Below are 20,045 nucleotides of genomic sequence, written 5' to 3'. Positions count from 1 at the left end.
TTCAAATGAGTGGAATGCATATTCCCATTCCAAAAACAAAACCAAGACAAATTATAGATATTATATTTAGAAGTGAATTTTGGGATTCATGTGCTAAGTAGTTGAGAATAAATATATATTTGGTGAAGGTGCTTCGATTGGATCACAGTGAAGACAGACCAACTATGGGTTAGCTCTATGAGGCATAAGGCAAAAGAGGTCATTAGATATAATTTAAATGAAAAGAAAAAATTATATTTGCCTATATGGAACATCATTGACCATAGTGGATTGGGAAGTTTCATCAACCTCTTTATGTTACAGTGTATTATTTAAATCATGCATTTAGATGCTCCCCTACATTTAAGATGGACAGGGAAGTCAACAAGGGTGTCTTGGATTGCATTGAAAGGTTGAACCCTAATTATGGCATTCAAGATTAGATTCATAAGAAAATGAAAATTTATGACAATGCATTGTATGATATGGGAGACCTACAACAGTGTGAAACCGTACACGATGCCCCTGGGTAATTTATTTGTTTATTTTAATTTTAATTTCATATTGTTATTTAGTTATGATGTTTTGTATGATTGTATGATTTGTATCAGTTATTGTCTTATTGATTTCTCATTTTCTTGTTTTTTTTTAAGATATGTGGTGGACTAGGTTTAGAAGTGATGTTCCAAACCTAAGAGCTTTTATTATTCACATCCTAAGTCAAACATGCAATGCAAGTGTATGCGAAATAGATGCGAAATAAATCGAAGCGTCTTTGAGCAAATTCATATAATGCGAAGAAACAGATTAAAGCACAAAAGGCTAAATGACCTCGTGTACGTTCGCTATAACCTTCGACTGAGGCAAAGGTAATTTCAAATTTATAAAGTTTATGTCATATTCATGTATTATTTAATGTTTTTTTATGCATACAAAACTCAACTAATTTTAAATTCTCATGTTATCTTTTTAGGCAAATACAAAAGTTGTCATCAAGGAGGCACAAAGAACAATTTTATCCCATCAATTTAGAGAACTTCAATGTATTGGATGAATGGGTTCAAGAAGAAGCGGACCTCCTAAATGAAGAGAACATTCAATAGATAAACGTGGAGGAAGCACATGACGTAGATAATGAAGACCCCACATATATTAGAGATGATTTGAATATAGAATAAGGAGAAGAAGATAATGATGATGATGATTGATGGTATACTTCTTAAAAACTTGGTTATGTATTGTAATTTATAACTGTTAAGTATTCATAAACTTGATTTTTTTGCTTTTTGATGAATCTTATGGCATGTTCTTAATTGACGATATTAATATTTTGCATTGTTCCTGTGAGATTTGATGATTGATGATGTGTTATGTAGCTCATAGAAACATAAATGCTTCACAATGTGATTTTATGGTTGCATTTTGTGCATTTCGACATTGTTTTGTGTTTTATGGTTTTTTCGAATTTTTGCTAATTTTTTCTGAATTTTTATATATTTTTTAGAATTTTTTATTTTGTTTCAAAATTTACGATACCGTACATATCTTATTTTGGGTCCGACCGATACGGGTTACGATATGATACATACAACCTTGCATGAGCTAACTCATGTCACACCTAAGTCACAGGGACTCGGCAAAGTAGGTGCCGCACCCGCATCGACGCGACGCGATTCGGTGCGCATGTGGATGCAGCACCCGGTGCGGTCAACATGACCCTGGGTGCGGTCAACGCACCCAAGGTCGTTTTCATCCAATTTTCGAACGTAAAAAAAATTTGTTGCCCGATCAAAAGGGGTTGCGGAAGAGGATTAGGGCAAAAAAAATTTGCCCTAATCCTCTCCTCTCCCGTGCAGCTCCGCTCTCTTGCTTGCCTCCTCTCCTCTCAACGTCTCGCAGGGAAGCCCGACGCCACCTCCGCCTTTCCCTCGTCGCAAGGGGAGAGGCAGAGCCCCCCTCCCTGCTCCCTCTGATTTAAGGGAGGGGTAGAGCCCCTCCCTATTTTCGGCAGGGGAGGGGTCGAGCCCCCCTCCTTGCTCCCTCTGATTTCAGGGGAGGGGTTGAGCCCCTCCCTGTTTTTGGTAGGAGAGGGGTCGAGCCCCCTACCCTGCTCCCTTTGATTTCAGGGGAGGGGTCAAGCCCCTCCCTGTTTTCGGTAGGAGAGGGGTCGAGCCTGCCTCCCTGCTCCCTCTGATTTCAGGGAAGGGGTCGAGCCCCTCCCTGTTTTCAGCAAGGGAGGGGGCGAGCCCCCCTCCTTGCTCCCTCTGATTTCAACATGACAAACATGGATTTAGCTGAGCCCAGTATTCCTTCTAATGATGCATTTGATGATGATGAAGAAAATTATTAAGATCCATTACTTCATCGTCATTTATGTAATTATTCATGGTCATGCTGTGGCACCTCTTTTGGTATGTAATTTAGTTCTTTTCTGCTTTACTTATTTGATTGATATTTAGGTTGATTTATGTAATTGCTTTACTTATTTGATTGATATTTAGGTTGATATATTTCATGCATGATGAATGATATTATGACAATGTTAAAACTTTAAAATTATATATATAATATAATATATATATATATATATAATTTTTTACATTTTTGCCCTGCCGCACCCCCGCACCCAAGGTTTTTTAAAGTGTCGCACCCTCGCACCCGCACCCATGTGACATAGTGTCACACAGACAATTCAATTAGCATGTGGATCTTGTGTCAACACCATACAACACTCCGGCGCAGCAAGACACTTCATGAACACAATCAAATCATGTTAGACTCAGTCAGCATTGTGTCATTAATTTTATCTATTTTCTTTTAAATCTTAATTACTTGTTTTGTATTTACTTGTGTTTTTTTTTTTTTAAATTTGTCATCTTTGTTTTGTACATATTTAGGATGCTTGAGTTTTCAGTATCGAACACGACTGGACACTAATACGAATGACACAGCTGGGCAAACCATTGACACACGAGTTTTTAAGGTGCAAGCATCCAAAAAAACTGGACATGTATGTTGTGTGTGCCACTTTTATGGACACAATGTTCAATTCGGAATACGAAGAATCCAATATCTTGAACACGAAAAAGTGTCCTGCCTAGGACATGATGGGTGTGTTTGAATGCACATCCTGTGCAGGACGATGTCCCCATCAAACAGCGGACAACGCTGTTCCGCAGAATGGGTTTCTTTCGTACAGAACCCCCGCCAGGGGAACAATGTGGATGGGAACAGGGGGTGGAAGATACTCAAAAAATAAATAAATATAATAAAATATTTAGGTTCAGCGGGACAGTGTGTCCTGGACAAGTATTGGTCTTGTCTGGGATGGACATGCTGTCCTGTCCAAGCTTGGACAAGCAGTCAAACACACCCGAAGTGCCCAGTTTGGGACACTTTTAAGCACTTTGGACATAAAGTGTCCAATGTCTTAGACATGAAGTGTCTAGCTTAGGACAATTTTACATGTCTTGGACATGAAATGTCTAGTCTTAGACACAAAATGTCCAATTTTTATAGTTATGTATTCATATTTCATGTAAATCATCAACGATCAGAATCCTATGAAAACTGAATGTGCATTTTATTATTGACTTTAACACTTGTTTTTTGTATAGCTCTTTGTTTCTCTTTCTTCACACACAATCATGTCCAAGTGTCTACTTTTTCAAGACCACCATCTACAACACTTCATACCCATGTCCAGCATCGACAAACGTGTAAGTGTCCAAGTAACAGATGTGAATAAGTGCTCCAAAGAAAAATCAAACTTGATACATTGGGAATTTTACCTCCAATAAAAAAAGTTGTGGGATGCAAGAGAATCTATATTCTAAAGTTTAAGCCAGTTGGATTTATTGAAAGGGGCAAGGCAACGTGGGCAAAGTTTAAGGCTAATTTGAACCCTTTGAGGCACTTGCTTGGAATTGAAGCGCTAAAGTCACCTAAAGGCATACCCCAATGGGAATATGTGATCAACTTATTGAAGGAATTGAGGATGCTAGGGTGTAAACCTATAGATACACCCATTGAACAAAATCATGAACTTCGCCTAGGTAATGGAGAACCACTTGAATTGAAGACATCAAAGACTTGTAGGAGAACTTATCTCTTACAATTAAGAAGTCATATAAGGCATATGTCGTGAGTGTGCTAAGCCAATACATGCATGATCCAGCAATTCATCACATACAAGGTGCATCAATCATTGCAAGATTAAAAATTCACACTGATGCCAATTGGGAGAGTCATTTGATGATTGTAGATCTATTTCCAACTTTTGTGCCGTTGTTAGTGGTAAACTCAGCTCATGGAGAATCAGGAAACATGATAATTCAATGCCAACTGTCAAGCTGGAATATAGAGATATGGCCCTTGGAGCTTGTGAAAGGATGTGGCTCAAGTCTAGGGGTGGGCAACGGGCCGGACAGCCGGATGGGCCAAGCAGACCCGGCCCGCCATGTGACGGGTTTAGGCCAAAGTTTTAGGCCCGGGTCCGTTAGGTACCAGGTCGAAACCTGGCACATTATATATGTGGGCCGGGCCGACCCGATGGGCCTGAGTTATTTATTATTTTTTAATAATATAAAATTTTAAAAAATTAACTATTGCATAGTAACTTGGTAACTATTACTATTTACCTAATTAGTTACATAACTTACATTAGTTTTATGAAAACTAAAAAGATAATTAATTGAGTGCATGGAAAGTTGAAAACTTGTTAATTATTATTACTATTTACAAATGGATTTGGGCCAGGCTGGGCCGGGCTCGCCCTGCTTCACATTGGCTTGTTGGGCCAATGGGCTGGGCCATGGGCTGCTCTTCAAACCAGAGCCCGTTAAGAACCTGGCCCGTTAGTAAACGGGCCGGGCCGCACTTAAAGCCCGGTGGGCGGAGCTCTAAATGGGTCCGGGCCGGTCCGATGCCCACCCCTAATAAAGTCTACTCTAAGTGAGTTAGGAGTTGAAGTTCATCTGCCTATGACTCTCTATTGTGACAACAAATCAGTCATTTATATTGCCAACAACCTCGTGCCAGACTGCAGCAAATACATTGATATAGAATGGCGCTTCAGTGGTGAAAAAGTAGAGGAAGGAAAATTTAAGGTTCTCTATGAGAAGACCCAAGATCAATTGGTGAATATCTTTAGTCTTTACTAAAGTCATGACTAGAATTAGGAACATTGAGCTTGTAAGCAAGTTGCTGATGATTGATATCTTAACCCCAACTCGAGGAGAGCATTGTATGAGATGGCTGTTTTTTCCCATAGTCAGTTTGACAAGGTTTGACCATGAATTTGACCAGGCTATTTTTGGTTGTCTGTAATGTATACTGAGTTACAAGGGTATTGTTATCCATAAAAGGATGTAATACAAAAATGGTTAATAAAAGGGAAGAGGGCCGACTCCTAGGCCTCATTTGAGTTGTCCTAAAACTTCATCATTCTCCTCTTTCTTCTTCCTCTCTTTGTCCAACACCTCAAATCACTTCTAAGTCATCATAGAAGAGTGTTCGAAGTATTCTACACATTTCATCATATGACAATCTAAAAGAGAATGCTCAGAGAATATTCAATGATATGACAATGGTGTTATTTTAACCCAAAATTCAGTTGTCAAGAAACCAAGCTTCTACCACTCAGTCACCATCAATGCATCATGTTGGCTCAATCCTGCCCTTGTGCTTGAATTGCCATTTTCACTTGTGATATCACACTAACTTAATCACTAACACCATAACAAGATTGAAATATTCCATTTGATATCACCCAAAAGAAAACTAAATTTTTTAGGCAAATCGTTGCTTATAACAACTTATATAGAGAAAGAACTTATTTAATGAGTGCCAGCTATCCATAATTTTATCCTATAAAATGGAGCACATTAGAAGAGAGCAAAAATAAGTTTTTTCAAAATCGCACCAAACTTAACAGAAGTTAATGTACAAATGATGACCTGAAAGCATACCTTTGGAGGCAGTATGGCATCAATATCAACATCTGTAGCAAGTATGAACCTTTCTTTTATGCTTCTTTTAAGCTTCTTACGATCTGCTCCAGATAAGCGTTGCAATGACCTTGCCTCCATTGGCTTCTTAAACATGATGTCAATGCCCCAACAGCAGGGGCAGCACTTATGACAAATTCAACAGGTGACAATAGTAATCTAAGAAGCAAGAGAGATCCAAATCAGAGAGCAAATGGGACAGAAATATGGAACAAATCCAATTAAAGCAGAAGAAATGGAGAACAGCCAATTGACATCCAATTTTTACTTTGTTGATAATAAACAACTTACAGAATTCAAATCTAGCTAAAGAAACAAGCATCTAAAATCTTTTGTCAAAAGCAATTCAAAACCATATAATCTAGGACCGACTAAATGAATGAAAGAATTTCCAGAAATTTCTTATCCACTTCACTCAATAAAACAAAGTGCCACGCAGAGACCAATTATAAATGGTAACATACTCAGGCAAATAAAAGCACCAACATGGCTTGAATTTGAGAATAGACCAGCAGAAACTGTATAAAAACACAAGGAATAAAACAAACTTATCAAACATGATGCCCTTTTTTAGATCCAAAATTAACAAATTTAGTCTAATATAAATTATAAAAAACTACTTAAACAAAGCAGAACTAAGAAAAAGAGGCACCCTTGACCGACTAGAGGCACAAGAGATGAGAGATCGAATCAAGCCAAGTATCACAAAGAGAGAAGAGGCGATTGACAGAAGTAACATTAAAAGTATGTAAGATAAAATAATAAAGGGTCCAATCACATTTGAGAAAGAAGAGAACAAACAAGAAAATAACCATGGCTTTTGTTATAATCATGGTTTTGTAATGAAGTATGCGGAATTACAAAAACAAAGTGCAAAAGCACATATAAGTCCAAGAATGGACAATTACAAAGAAGATAGACAAGCACACAAGGGAATAAACAGAAGTCCACTAAGGGACAATACCAAAAGGTAATAAAAAGAAATATTATGGAAGAAAATGAAAAAGGAATGAATAATATAGAGGGGATTGTTAAGATTGTATATACACACATATAATATATATATATATATGTTTTCGGTTATACAGGCATATGCCCTATAGGGGCATTTTTGTCATCTCACTCATATAATAAAACTGTTTTATTAAAACAGTTATTTTCTTTTTTCTTTTTCCTTTTTCCTTTTTTCTTTATTTGTAATATTGGAGGACCCTTAGGGCCTCTATGGTCAAAATGACCATAGAGTCGTTGGGTACTCCCAACAGTCATAAATATAACTGTTGGGAGCTCTCAATAGTCCTCTACTTCCCCACTTTTGTGTATAAATATGGGGATTGTCCCTCCTTATAAAGCATGCTTGTCCGAAGCACTTTGTCAATAATAAGGGCTACATTTTTTACTTCTTGTGTACTTTTTATGTGCCTTATTGATTTTTGTATTGTCTCGTAGAGGACTAGTGCATGTGCACTTGTATGATTGTAATCTTGTAATGCCTTCAAGTGGCTAGTGTTTTCATGCTTCCACAAATTTCCTTACATGGTATCAGAGCCATAGTGTTCTTGGACAAGAAAGGTTGCCGACAAGAGGTTGTGCTTGTGACAACACCCTTTCTTTTCGCTTCTTCCATTTCTTGCTTACGTGATGAAAACCAAGAATGATCTCTCCGTCAAGCTCAATGATATAAATTACATGATGTGGGCATCCGCAATAGAAAACAATCTTAAAGGGAAAAAGCTTTGGGGTTATGTGATAAGTATTATTTCCAAACCCCAACACAAGCTCACAAAGATAGAAGGAGGTCAAGAGAAAACCCTAGAGGGAGATGCTCGCACTAAGGCTATCGAAGATCATCATAAATAAGTAGAATATGGGAGAGTAACCATGTAAAAATTTTTGCATGATTTATGAACAACATGAAACTTAAGGTATGTGCTAACATTGCAAAATTTTGCAATGAAGCTTGGTTTTTCATGAAGGGTATGTATACCCAAAAAGATCTTGCAAAAGCATATTTCTTGCAAGAAAATGTGAGGACCATCAAACAAGGTGAAATGAGTATCCAAGACTATTATAGTACTTTAAATCTCATATGGGATGAACTAGCACTCTTAGAACCTAAATGGGTGGACAATGAAGACCTAGAACTTAGGCAAAAACAAATGGAACAAGAAAGATTTTTTCAATTTTTATTTGGGCTTCGTCCCAAATTTGAGCAAGTTAGGTTTTCTCTCCTATATAGATCTACTCCACTTTCTTTGGAATGTGCTATTGCCGAAATTATCTAAGAAGAAACTCGTCTTGGTATAAGTAAGAGTTTTGATGAAGTCTTGGTTGTATCAAAACCCGACAACCATATCAAGACATATAAGCCTCCATACTTTGCGAGGCAAAATAACTATAGTGGAGGAAGAAAATTGATTATTTGTCATCATTATAATGACCTGGGTCACATTAAACCCGCTTACCCAAAGTTAAATGGAACTTTCAAGCATAAGGTTGCTTCCGTTGAAGAATCAATTCCCAAGAAGGAAGAAGAAGATAAGAGTGAAGATTTTAAAGACACACTTGGACAAATTTTCATGGCACTTCAACAAATTCTCAAGGCAACTTCTTCTACATCGGGTGCCATCATTGCCTCCATATCCTCACCTGGTACGTGTTTTTGGATTCTAGATTCGGGAGCATCTTTTTGTATGACTCTCCATGAAAATGCCTTAACCAATATATGCACCAATTCAAATTTATCTTGTGTGTCTACGGCCGATTGCACTTTTTTTTAAATTAAGAGTATAGGAACATTGAATTCTAAAAATTCACAAATTTTTTTGTTCCAAAAGTTAGAGTCGTTCCTAAACTAAATTTTTTTTTGTTTCTCAAATTACCGACCATAGATGTAAAATATCTTTCTCATCTAATAGTTGCTTTGTGCAGGATTTTCAGTCTAGGAAACGGATTGGGCAAGGCCATAGGAAGGAGGGGGGATCTTTACTTTATGGATTATTTGTCGCTTCCTTTAAACTCTTTTTTTACTTATGTTCAAGATAAGGGTATTAAAACTTGGCATAAAAGACTTGGGCATCGAAGCTACTCTAAAATGTATCTTTTTTCTTTTGAAAACAAATTTTGTAATGAAAAAGATATGACTTGCAAAGATTGTATTTTTGGGAAAATGAAATCTATTCCATTTCCAAATAGAAATTTTGTCTCAACAAGACCTTTTGAATTAGTACACTTGGATGTATGAGGTCCTTCTCCGGTCATGTCTAAGGGTGGTTACTTGTATTATGTGACTTTTATTGATGATTTTACTAAGTATGTATGGGTCTACTTTCTTAATCTTAAGTCGGAAGTTTTCTCTTTCTTTAAAGAATTTTACATGAAAGTTAAGAATCAATTTCAAAGCAATACATCTATTCTTAAATGTCTTCAAAGAGACAACATACATAAGAACACTAAGTTTTTAATGAGAAATACGTGCACAAAGGCACAATAAGAACACTTGGAACAAATGTGCTCAAAGACACAATACATTCAAGAGAACCCAAATGCACAGACATAAAAAATATGAATCTTTATTGAAGAAGTGAGAGAGCTTTAACTCAAAGCTTAAGGAATACAAAGGGGGAAGAATCGGAAGACCCTTATCTATAAAGCCAAAAAGGAGCCTTGGAGGGGCTCCAAAGTAGACGTTGGAGGGGCCCAACGTCTACAATGTGGGCCCCTCTGTGGCTAAAAGAAATTTTAAAAAAAAAAAGCATATTCAAAAAGATGAATATGCGTAAAATGAGAAATGACAACTTTACCCTTGTCAAGTTTACCCTTAAAATATATATGTATATGTATCTCTCTTTATATATATGTATATATATATATATAGTTTACAATTTAACATCCACCTCAAACTTACGCTGTGATGACCGAAAGTTTGCTAAGAAGAAAATTGAATCTGAGGGAATAGAGCGCCTTAGTGAAAAAGTCTATCAGCTGGTATTCTGATGTCACATAGGGTAGATCAATAATATTCTTTAGATATTCTTCTCTAACATAGTGGCAGCCCATCTCGATATGCTTTGTACGCTCATGAAATGTAACGACCTCAACTCATACCCAAGAAAAAGTACATATTTTTTTTTAACCATTGCGAAAATCTTTCCAGAGACCCAGGGCCTTTACAGTTCCAACACAACTAGGAAACCCGACGAACCACAAGGGATCTTACACCCATCATCCAAACCATAGCAAGCCAACTTTATTAATTTAAAAATAATAGAGTCATGCAACAAAGCAAAATATCATAGTGCATAAAAATCAAATAAAAAGAAAAGGAAAGAGCCACGTTGATCAAAGAGTCTGTCAAGCTGTCACGTAATCCCCTCGTAGCTTCTCTCATGAGCAAGTCGCATCACTGGGCATCTGAAGCTGCGAAAAACACAAAAGTAAGGGTGTCAGAAATCCAAGGAATTCTGTGTACGAATCGCTCTAATGAAACAAATAAGAATAAGGAATACAGATAAGATTCATGCAATAATTTAGAGGGATGTAATTATGACAAATTCATAATTTAAGCAATCATTTAAGCAACATGGAACAATTGCAAAGCAAGAGAAAACAATTATTATCGTCGTAGTCATTGCACGATATTCGCCTTCAATTGAAGATAATGATATTTTTTGTTATTTCTTATACCTTCAAGAGATCAATGAATCTCCTAAAAAACACAAAAACCGATAGTTGAGATTCTATCATTTGGGTTATCACCCCAATCATCATCAATATAAGCAATTAAATCTAAAGATGATGAAGAGAATAAGAAAAACCCTTTTGAAATGGTGTTTTTACTATATCGTATAATCCTCATAACTACCGCCATGAGCACTGTAGTAGGGTCATGTTGGAACTGACTTGTTGCATGAACAACATGAACGATATCAAGCCAGGTGATGAAGAAGTAAGTGAGAGATCTAATTAATTGACGGTATAGAGTAGGATCTTCAAGCAATATACTATCTTCGAGTCTTAATTTAGCATTTATGACTTCTGGTGTCTCCACCTTCTTTTCATTTGAAAGTCCTGACGTAGCACATATGTCAGCAGCTAACTTCATTTGAGAGAGAATATATCCTCTGAGAGAGTAGGCAACTTTAATTCCTAAGTATCTCAAAAAATCCAAATCAGAGATATCAAAAGTTTTCTTTAAAATTGATTTAATTTCAATAACACCTTTTGTCATTTCTTGTAATGATCATATCATCAACATATAGAAGAAGAATCACAATTGTAGTACATGTTTTCTTGACAAAGAGAACGATGTCGGTATAACAAGAGATAAATCCCAAATTAATCAAAATATTACTAGATTTATCATAGCAAGCCTTAGGAGCTTGTATAAGACTATACAAGGCCTTTTTAAGTTTTAAAATTTTTTCATTTAAATTAACCTCCGAAGGAGGTTCCATGTAAACTTCTTCACCAAGTTCTCCATTCAAAAAGACATTTTTAACATCTAATTGGAAAATAGGTTATTTCTTAATAGAAGCAATGGCAATGAGAGCTCGAACACTAGTCATTCTTGCTATGGGAGCAAAGGTTTTATTATAATCTATTCCATATTATTGAGCATACCCTTTAGCAACTAACCTTTTTTTATATCTCTTTAATGATCTGGCACTTTTGGTTTTGACTTTAAACACTCATCTACATCCTATAGGTTTTTTGCCTAATGAAAGATTAACTATTTCCCATGTGTTGGCTTTTCTAAGAGCATTAAGTTCAAATTTCATTGCTTCATTCCAATGAAGGTATTGTTTGGCATCATTAAAATGGGATGGTTCATAATAAGAGCGAAGAACTATTAAGCATACTCTAAAGTTTGGGGGAAAATGAGTCATATGATACAAATCTATTTGAAGCACTAGAGATTCGATTTGATCCCCTAAGTTAAGACTCTTCTAAGGGTATGTTTTGAGAGAACTTGTCAAGGGCGCATGTGTGATTACCTTCACTCCGTCTAGTATACACGTGTATCATTCGATATATTTTCATTCAAACTTTCATGTTGATTACTAACCTCATCAACAATAGAATGCTCAATACTAGAGTTATTGTCAAAAGACTCAAACACCTCAATAGAGTTAGACTCATCATGTCTAGGTAATAGATCAAATAGAAATGAATAATCAATTTCTTCTTTAGGTTCTTTGCTATCAAACCAATTTTCATTTTCAATAAAGGTGACATCTTTTGAAACATAGAGTTTGTTATTTATTGAATCAAAACATCTATATCCTTTTTAATTTATTCCATAACCCAAAACACATTCAATGGCTTTTGAGAATAGTTTATCATTTTTATGAGTAAACACATAACACTTACAACCAAAGATTCTTAGTCTTTTAAAATCCGAGGTTATTTTAAAAAGTTTTTCAAATGGAAAAACATTTTGTAAAGAAGACGAAGGAGTTCTATTTATTAAGTATGCTGAGGTTAGAACGGCTTCGACCCAAAAAAATTTTGAAATGTCCCTTAAAATTAAAAGTCTTACTGGTTTCTATTATATGTCTATGCTTTCTTTTCGCTAATCCATTTTGTTGCGGAGTTCTAGGACAAGATTTTTTATGACAAATTTCATTTTGTTTCAAGTAACTTTGAAAATTATTTGACATGTATTCACCTCCCGAATCTGATCTAAGAATAGATAGGTTGCTAAGAAATTGATTTTTAACCATTATATGAAATTCCTTAAAGAAAAAGAACGCATCGGACTTATGATTTAGAAAATAAATTAATGTGTATCTAGTAAAATCATCAACAAAAATAACATAATAAGAGTAACCTATGATGGGTAAAGGACCCCATACATCTCGAATACACTAATTCAAAAGGGCGAGTATAAATAAAAGTTCTTTGAGAAAAGAGAATGCTTTCATTTTTCTGAACATGCAATCTTTACAAGATATATCTTTTTTATTACATATATTTTCCAAAAAAGAAAAGAGAGACATCTTCGAAAAACTAAGATGCTCAAGTCTCTTATGTCAAATATCAATACTTTTGTCATATACAAAAATACAAAATGACTTGGGTGGGAGAGACAAAAAATCTATAGAGTAAAGATTGCCTCTCCTATGGCCTTGCCCAATCAGCTTCCCTGACTAGAGATCCTCCACGGTACAATCCTTAGGTGAGAAAAAAAAATTGTAACCATGATTGAAAAATTGAGAGACGGAAAAAATATTTATATTTAATTTTGAAACCACCCTTATTTTTGGAACAAGAAATTTTTGAGAATCTTTTGAGTTAAGTTTTCTAATACTATCTATTTTTAAAGAAGTTTCATCGACCGTGAAAACATAAGATGAGGTAAAATTAGTGCAAACTTCGAAAAGAGAATTCTTATGAGGTGTCATATAAAAGGAAACACCTGAATCAAGATTCTACATACTTGGAGGGGATAAAGAAAATGCAATGGTGGCACCCAAAGTAGAGGATGATTTGAGAAGTTGTTGAAGTGCTTTCGATAATTGGTTAAGTGTATCTTTAATATATCTTCCATTTTTGCTTGCTTCTTCTTTTTTATGTGTGATTTCTCCAACGAAAGCAATTTTACCATTAAGCTTTAGACATACCGGTCTAATGTGTTTCAATTTATTACAATGGTGGCAAATCCCTTCCTATATCCACTATTATAATTGGACCCATAACTATAGTTATTTTGTTTTACAAAGTGGGGGGGCTTATAGGCCCTTATATTGAAATATGGCCTAGTAACGGCCAAAACATCATCATTCTTATTGGTCATGCCAAGATGAGTTTTTTCTTGACATACCTCGACAAGAGCATCTTCAAGAGGCATAGTTTTGGCTCTATGAAGAAGAGAATACCTCACTTGTTCAAATTCCGATCTTAGACCATGAAAGAATTGAAAAAAGTATTCCTTCTCAATTTGCTTTCTTTTAATCCCAACATCTTCGGGAGCCACCCATTTAGGCTCAAGAAGTGTTAATCCATCCCAAGAGGGGACAAAATACTAAAATAATCCCGGGCACACATGTCTCCTTTCTTAGTGGATCTAATCTTGTCTTGACAAGAATATTGTCTAGCAAGATCCTTTTGGGTATACGTATCCTTAAGAAAGAACCAAACTCCATTTACTTTTCTAAATTTAGCAATGTTGGCACATATTTTTATGCCAACATTGTTCATAAACCATGCCAAAATTTTGACATGGTTACTTTTCCAATCATCTACCTTTACTTGATGTTTATTGATGAGTTTAACTCGATCATCTCCAACAAGAACTTTCTCAACACCTTCTTTAACCTTGGTGAGCTTTAATGATGGTTCAAGAGAGGTTTCCATTACAAAGCCCCAAAGTTTCTTTCCTCTAAGATGATTTTCCATGGCCGACACCCATATCAAGTAGTTGGATCCATTGAGTTTGAAGGAGAGCTTCACTCTTGATTCATGCACCTTTGTCACGATCTTCAATGACCACAAGTAATACTTATAAGATCAAGATAACCCAATGGGCTTTGATACCATGTAATAAAGTATGCGAAATTACAGAAACAAAGTGCAAAAGAACATATAAGTCCAAGAATAAACAAGTACAAAGAAGATAGACAAGCACACAAGTGCATAAACAAAAGTCCACTAAGGGACAATACCAAAAGCTAATAAAAAGAAATATTATTGAAGAGAATGAAAAAGGAATGAATAATATAAGGGGGATCACTCCCTTATTTATATACAAAAAGTATAGAAAGGAGACCATTGGGAGCTCCCCTTCGTAGAGTCGTTGGGGAGCTCCCAACGGTCATAAATGCCCCCAACGACTCTATGGAGTGGGGCCCCAATGCTAAGAAAAAGATAAACTAAAAAAAAGAAAAAAGAAAAAAAAGAGAATAGTTGTTTCTAATAAACAACTATTATTACATGTAAAAAGACAAAAATGCCCCTATCAAGCAAACTTTTACAATATATATATATATATATATATATATATATATATATATTAACAGGTTTTACATGAAAAATGCTACCCTTGAAGCTAATTAGTGGCAGATTCAGGAGATCTCCTACAGATCTGAGGGGTCCTAAACATGGAGATGTATTCCAACCCAACTTATTCAGGAATCTATAGGATCTCCTCACAAGGCAACAATAGAAGATCACTGCCAATCTCAAACATTTCCTGTTCAAGACAGCAATTTCAGTCCCATATGTTTTTTCTCCCATCTCTGTCATTAAGTACAAGTAAAAATAAAAGATAAAAAAACAACAAAAAGCATGTCCACTGGAGTGACAATCAGATAAGTCCTAGCTGGCTAGAAATCCTTCAAGACTAAAAGAGGTGGGCAATCCCCCAGTTGGGAAATCTCATCCCATGGCCTTCTAATATAAATTATAAGAGAAAGGAAAAATACGACAATAAAAATCAACAGTGAAGAAAGTATCACTAATTCAAACATCCTGAGTCCTGAAATATTATTTGCACCATTAGACTAAGTATCACTAAATGAATGCATGCAATAGCTACATATGCAAAAATGCACAAAGAAGAAAAGAAAGACTAGTTTCAGTCCCTACCGCAACAAAAGCAAAGCCACTTCTGAATCAGGAAAAAAAATGTTACCCTATGTCAGGAAGCTTACCCACTAACTTGGAAGCATGACCCAAAAGTTGCACATACTCATGATAATATGATTCTTTTCAAATGAATATATTCAATCAACTAACAACAAAATTTATTGTATTTTATTTACTAAAAAAATTCTTTTTCATCAGACCAATGTTTCCCATTAAAAATGTGCAGAAATTGCAAAGTAATTCCTGAAGAATGTATTACTCAATATAGATCATTAGTTTGGGATTTATATATAAAGGGCAAGATAATTAGAAGAGATATCAAGAGAAATCCCAGAATTAGGTAGTGGCATCCCAAAAATGTAGAAAAAGTGAAAGAATTATTACTTGAACAAGAGTGGAATTGGATGATGAATGCTAACCACCTTTGGCAACAGATGATAGGTAGAATAAAGTCGATTGCCAAGCAAGTACTTGGTGGGACTAAGGGCAGATGCCATATGCATAAAAAAACTTGGTGGTGTAATGAAGAAGTTCAAAAAACCAATAAAAAAGAAGAAAGTATCATTTAAAGAATGGCAAAAGACAAAGAAGCATGATGGATTGGAAAAAATATAAGTTGGCAAAAAAAGAAGCAAAGAAAGTCATAAACGAAGCGAAGTATGCTGCCTATGACATGTATACTATAAGGTGAAAGGGATATACATAAGCTAACTAAAAGTCAAGAGAGAAAAATGAGAGATTTAAGTCAAGTGAAGTGTATTAAGGATGATCAAATTAAAGAAAGATGGAAAAAATATTTTTGTCATCTATTAAATGATGAATGGAATAATGAGGTAGAGCAAGACAGATTTTGACCAAAGAATGGTGGATAGAATTGATGAGGAAGAAGTGAAAATGGCTATAAAGAAGAAGAACAACAAAGCACTCTGGCCAGACGATAAACTTATTGAATTTTGAACGTCAATCGGTACCATTGGAATAACATGGTTAATAAATTGTTTAATAATATTTTGTCTAGAGGAAAAATGCTAGAAGAATGGATGGAGTATGTTGATTCTTACATATGAGAATAAAGGCAATATTCAAAATTGTCCTAACTATAGGGGGCATTAAACTTATGAGCCACATCATAAAATTGTAGCAGAGGATAATAGAGCAATGTTTGATAAGAGAATCAAGTGTATCAAAGAATCAATTTGGCATTATGAAAAAGTAGGTCAACGGTACAAGCTATTTTCTTATTAAGACAACTTATAGAAAGATTTAGAGAGAATGGTAGAAATTTGTATATAGTTTTCACAGATTTAGAGAAAGCTTACGATAGAGTCCCAAGCATAGTCACCTGTATCATGAAAGGTAATTTCTCAATGAGGGTAGTTCTAGGAGAGATTTTCAAAAGATAAATCTTGGGAATATCTTGAGAGTTTAAAAAATTGAAAAAAAATATAAATAATAACAAAAAAGCTAAGAAAATAATAAGTTTTGCATTCTTTTTCTTTCAAAAATATAAATAAACATGTTTTAAAGGTTTTAAAATATAAAAGAAACAAAAAAATAGGAAATGCAAACTTAAAATTAAAAAAAAAAGAGTTTTCCATGAAAATATCGCAAGATGTTACCTTTAATATCGGCTACCTTAAAATATTGGTATTTCTCGTGATATTTTCAAAATATTGCCGATATTGGTGACAGTGGTCCTAAGGAATTTAATTTGGTCAGTGTTAAGGAAGAAATATATCCCTTATAGATATATTAAAATAATTCAAGATATGTATGAGGGGGAGTTACTATTGTTAGAACTACATGTGGCAAAACAAGGTTGTTTCCAACTAGAGTTGGGTTACATCAAGGGTCTGCTTTAAGCCCATACCTTTTTGTTAGTCATGGATGAAATATCGTCTTGCATACAGGTAGAGGTCCCTTATTGTTGCTCTTTGCACATAATATAGTACTAGTTAGTCAAGATAGAGACGATATACATAAACAACTAGAACTTTGGAGGAGCATTCTAGAGAAAAATGGTTTACAAATTAGTAGAACAAAAATTGAATATATGGAGTGCAAGTTTAGTATAGAAGCTAGTGATAGCAATGCCATGTGAATACAAAAAGATATATATTCAACAATATCATAAGTTTCAATATTTAGGGTCTATATTACAATAGAATGGAGGATTTGAAGAAGATATCACTAATAGGATTAATGTTGGTTGGGTTAAGACTTTAAGTAGAGACTTGCTAGTGTCGTGCTATGTGATAAAAGAGCACCTCTACGACCGAAATGATGTTTATACAATACTGCTATAAGACCATCACTATTATATAGAGTTGAATGTTGGGAGACTAAAAATGACAAGAAGACGGAGTGCATGTTATAGTCTCACATTCAGCAAGGCATAACATATTTTGCAAATTAGATGGCTGAAACCATCATGATTCAACAACGCCCATCAACTAACAGATACATGATTGCCTAATTGACAGTCTATCTGATCAAGCTAGTTGCATATCACTAATATATCAATGAAAATGCCATTCTCCCCCTCAATTTGGTCAAAGGACAAAGCCAGCACCAACGCTAACACCCACTAGTAATGTCAACTAAACTATAAGGGGTTTTTGTTTCATGCCCCTTCCTATGAAAGAGGCTCTCTTTCATAGGAAATAGGGCCTCTTTCCTACAATGAGTGAAACAAACATGTCTACGAGAAATATATGGTGGGACACACATAATAAATGCAAAAAACAGTTTCCTATCAAAATGGGTTCATACCCCCCCCCAAGAAGCACTTTCCCTCCAAAGTGGCTTTTTCAAAGGAAAGAGGATCGCCTTGAGTGGGAGTATAACAAACGCCCCCAAGGGATTGGTTGCTCCACAACCATTCAACCAAAGTTCTGAAGGCAACATCAAGCTGATTTTTATGTACACATTTCCAATAAGAAAGCAACAGATGGCAAAATAATACAAGCTCTAGTAACAAAACTCTCACCGCCCGATATTGAGAAACAGATCTCTGATTAACAATAAGTAATGTCATATACATCCAAAACAAGGCCATATCTTCAAACACCATCAGAACATCCTAGTCTGATGAAAGAGACAATGGCATGACCTTTTTTAACTCAACCATTTTATCATTTTCTATGAAGATGAACATGAAAAGACCAGAGGAAGGAAGAGAAGAAATGAAATATGGCCAATATCTTGTTTCTGACAAATCTGAGGTATGTGGCCAAGTTATTGAATTATTAGAGAAATAAAAATACCAAATAACTTTTCCAACAAGTACACTTAAAAAAAATATCAAAATATATATACATACTTAAAATTCCCCCATATAATGCTCCAGCATAGAATCTGCTACTAATCCTTTTTTTTCCTCACAAGCTTCGTGAAAATTACCACTTAATAAGAGACAAATGATGAAAATAAATATTAGAAATTCACTCATACACATTAAAACTCCTTTTTGAAGTGTGGGAGAATGTACTGAAGATCCCTGACTTGTTAGCAGTCCAATGAACTCTGAGTTCCACTCACAAACTTGGTGAAGGTATCCACTGGTTGACTGATTTTAGAGGTGGGATGAGAAACAGTTTAGGGCCTCTGTCTTTGTGATATGAAAAAGTAATATAATTTAGTATGCTTAGTCCTCTCGTCATAGACAAATAACAAGACTATACAGAGAGCCACATAATTGATTACAACATAGAGTTTGCAGCTAAATTGTGATTTCCAACGTTTAAGGATAGTATTTAACTGTAATTGTCCACAAGTACCACAGACTTGTCATCTTGTCCTATACTTTGCTCCAGCAGATAATCAAGCAGACACGATTTGCTTTTTACTTCTCAAACAAACAAATTCACCTTACACAAAGGGATAATGACCATATATATGCCTTCAACATATGCATCTGGCACAAACGGCATTCATAGATACTTGTGTCTTGCAATTAGGGGTGTCAATGGGTCAGGTTTAACGCAGACCCGACCCGTACCAAACCCTATAGGTCAGGGTCTGGTGATAAAAAAAGGAGATCCAGCTAGAAACTGGTTCGGACCCAAAGGGTCCGATTAACATATGGAGTGGGTATGGTTTGTGAAATTTCATGCCAGACCCGAGTTCGACCTGAGTTCTGCTTAAGACCTGTGATTTTCAGTACAAAAAGATATATATATATATATTATTTTACCAGGTGTAGTTCATGTAATCCTTATAGGGTCAGGGTATGGTTTTTCTTATAGCAGACCCGATAGGGTCCAGGTCCAGGTCCAGGTCCAGACCTGGTACCTGCAACCCATTGACACCCCTACTTGCAATTAGTAGTGAACTAGTGATCATGGTTGATAAAGACAATACATTCACCATATTGTTTTTGTTAGATATGTCAATGTTGAACCAAAAGGTACTCACAAAAGATGCACATGATGCGGGAAAATTGGTAAATAGCTCATGATAAGAGCAAGA

At 35.4% G+C, this 20,045-nt stretch overlaps 1 protein-coding gene across 2 annotated transcripts in view; it reads right to left on the bottom strand.

The window, feature by feature from the left end:
- LOC149817376 (uncharacterized) overlaps positions 1-20,045 on the bottom strand; it is a 38,103-nt gene that overhangs the window by 9,698 nt on the left and 8,360 nt on the right. For both annotated transcript variants that reach the window (XM_089987731.1, XM_089987732.1), the window contains exon 2: positions 5,949-6,146. In XM_089987731.1, the coding sequence (XP_089843857.1) occupies positions 5,949-6,083 (135 nt within the window). In that variant the 5' untranslated portion in view covers positions 6,084-6,146. The remainder of the gene's footprint in view (positions 1-5,948; positions 6,147-20,045) is intronic.

The sequence above is a fragment of the Nuphar pumila genome, chromosome 14 (assembly GCF_984573655.1).
Source record: "Nuphar pumila chromosome 14, dmNupPumi1.hap1.1, whole genome shotgun sequence".
NCBI lineage: Eukaryota > Viridiplantae > Streptophyta > Magnoliopsida > Nymphaeales > Nymphaeaceae > Nuphar > Nuphar pumila.
Note: the sequence above shows the minus strand (reverse complement) of the source record. Positions and strands in the feature narration are given on the sequence as shown.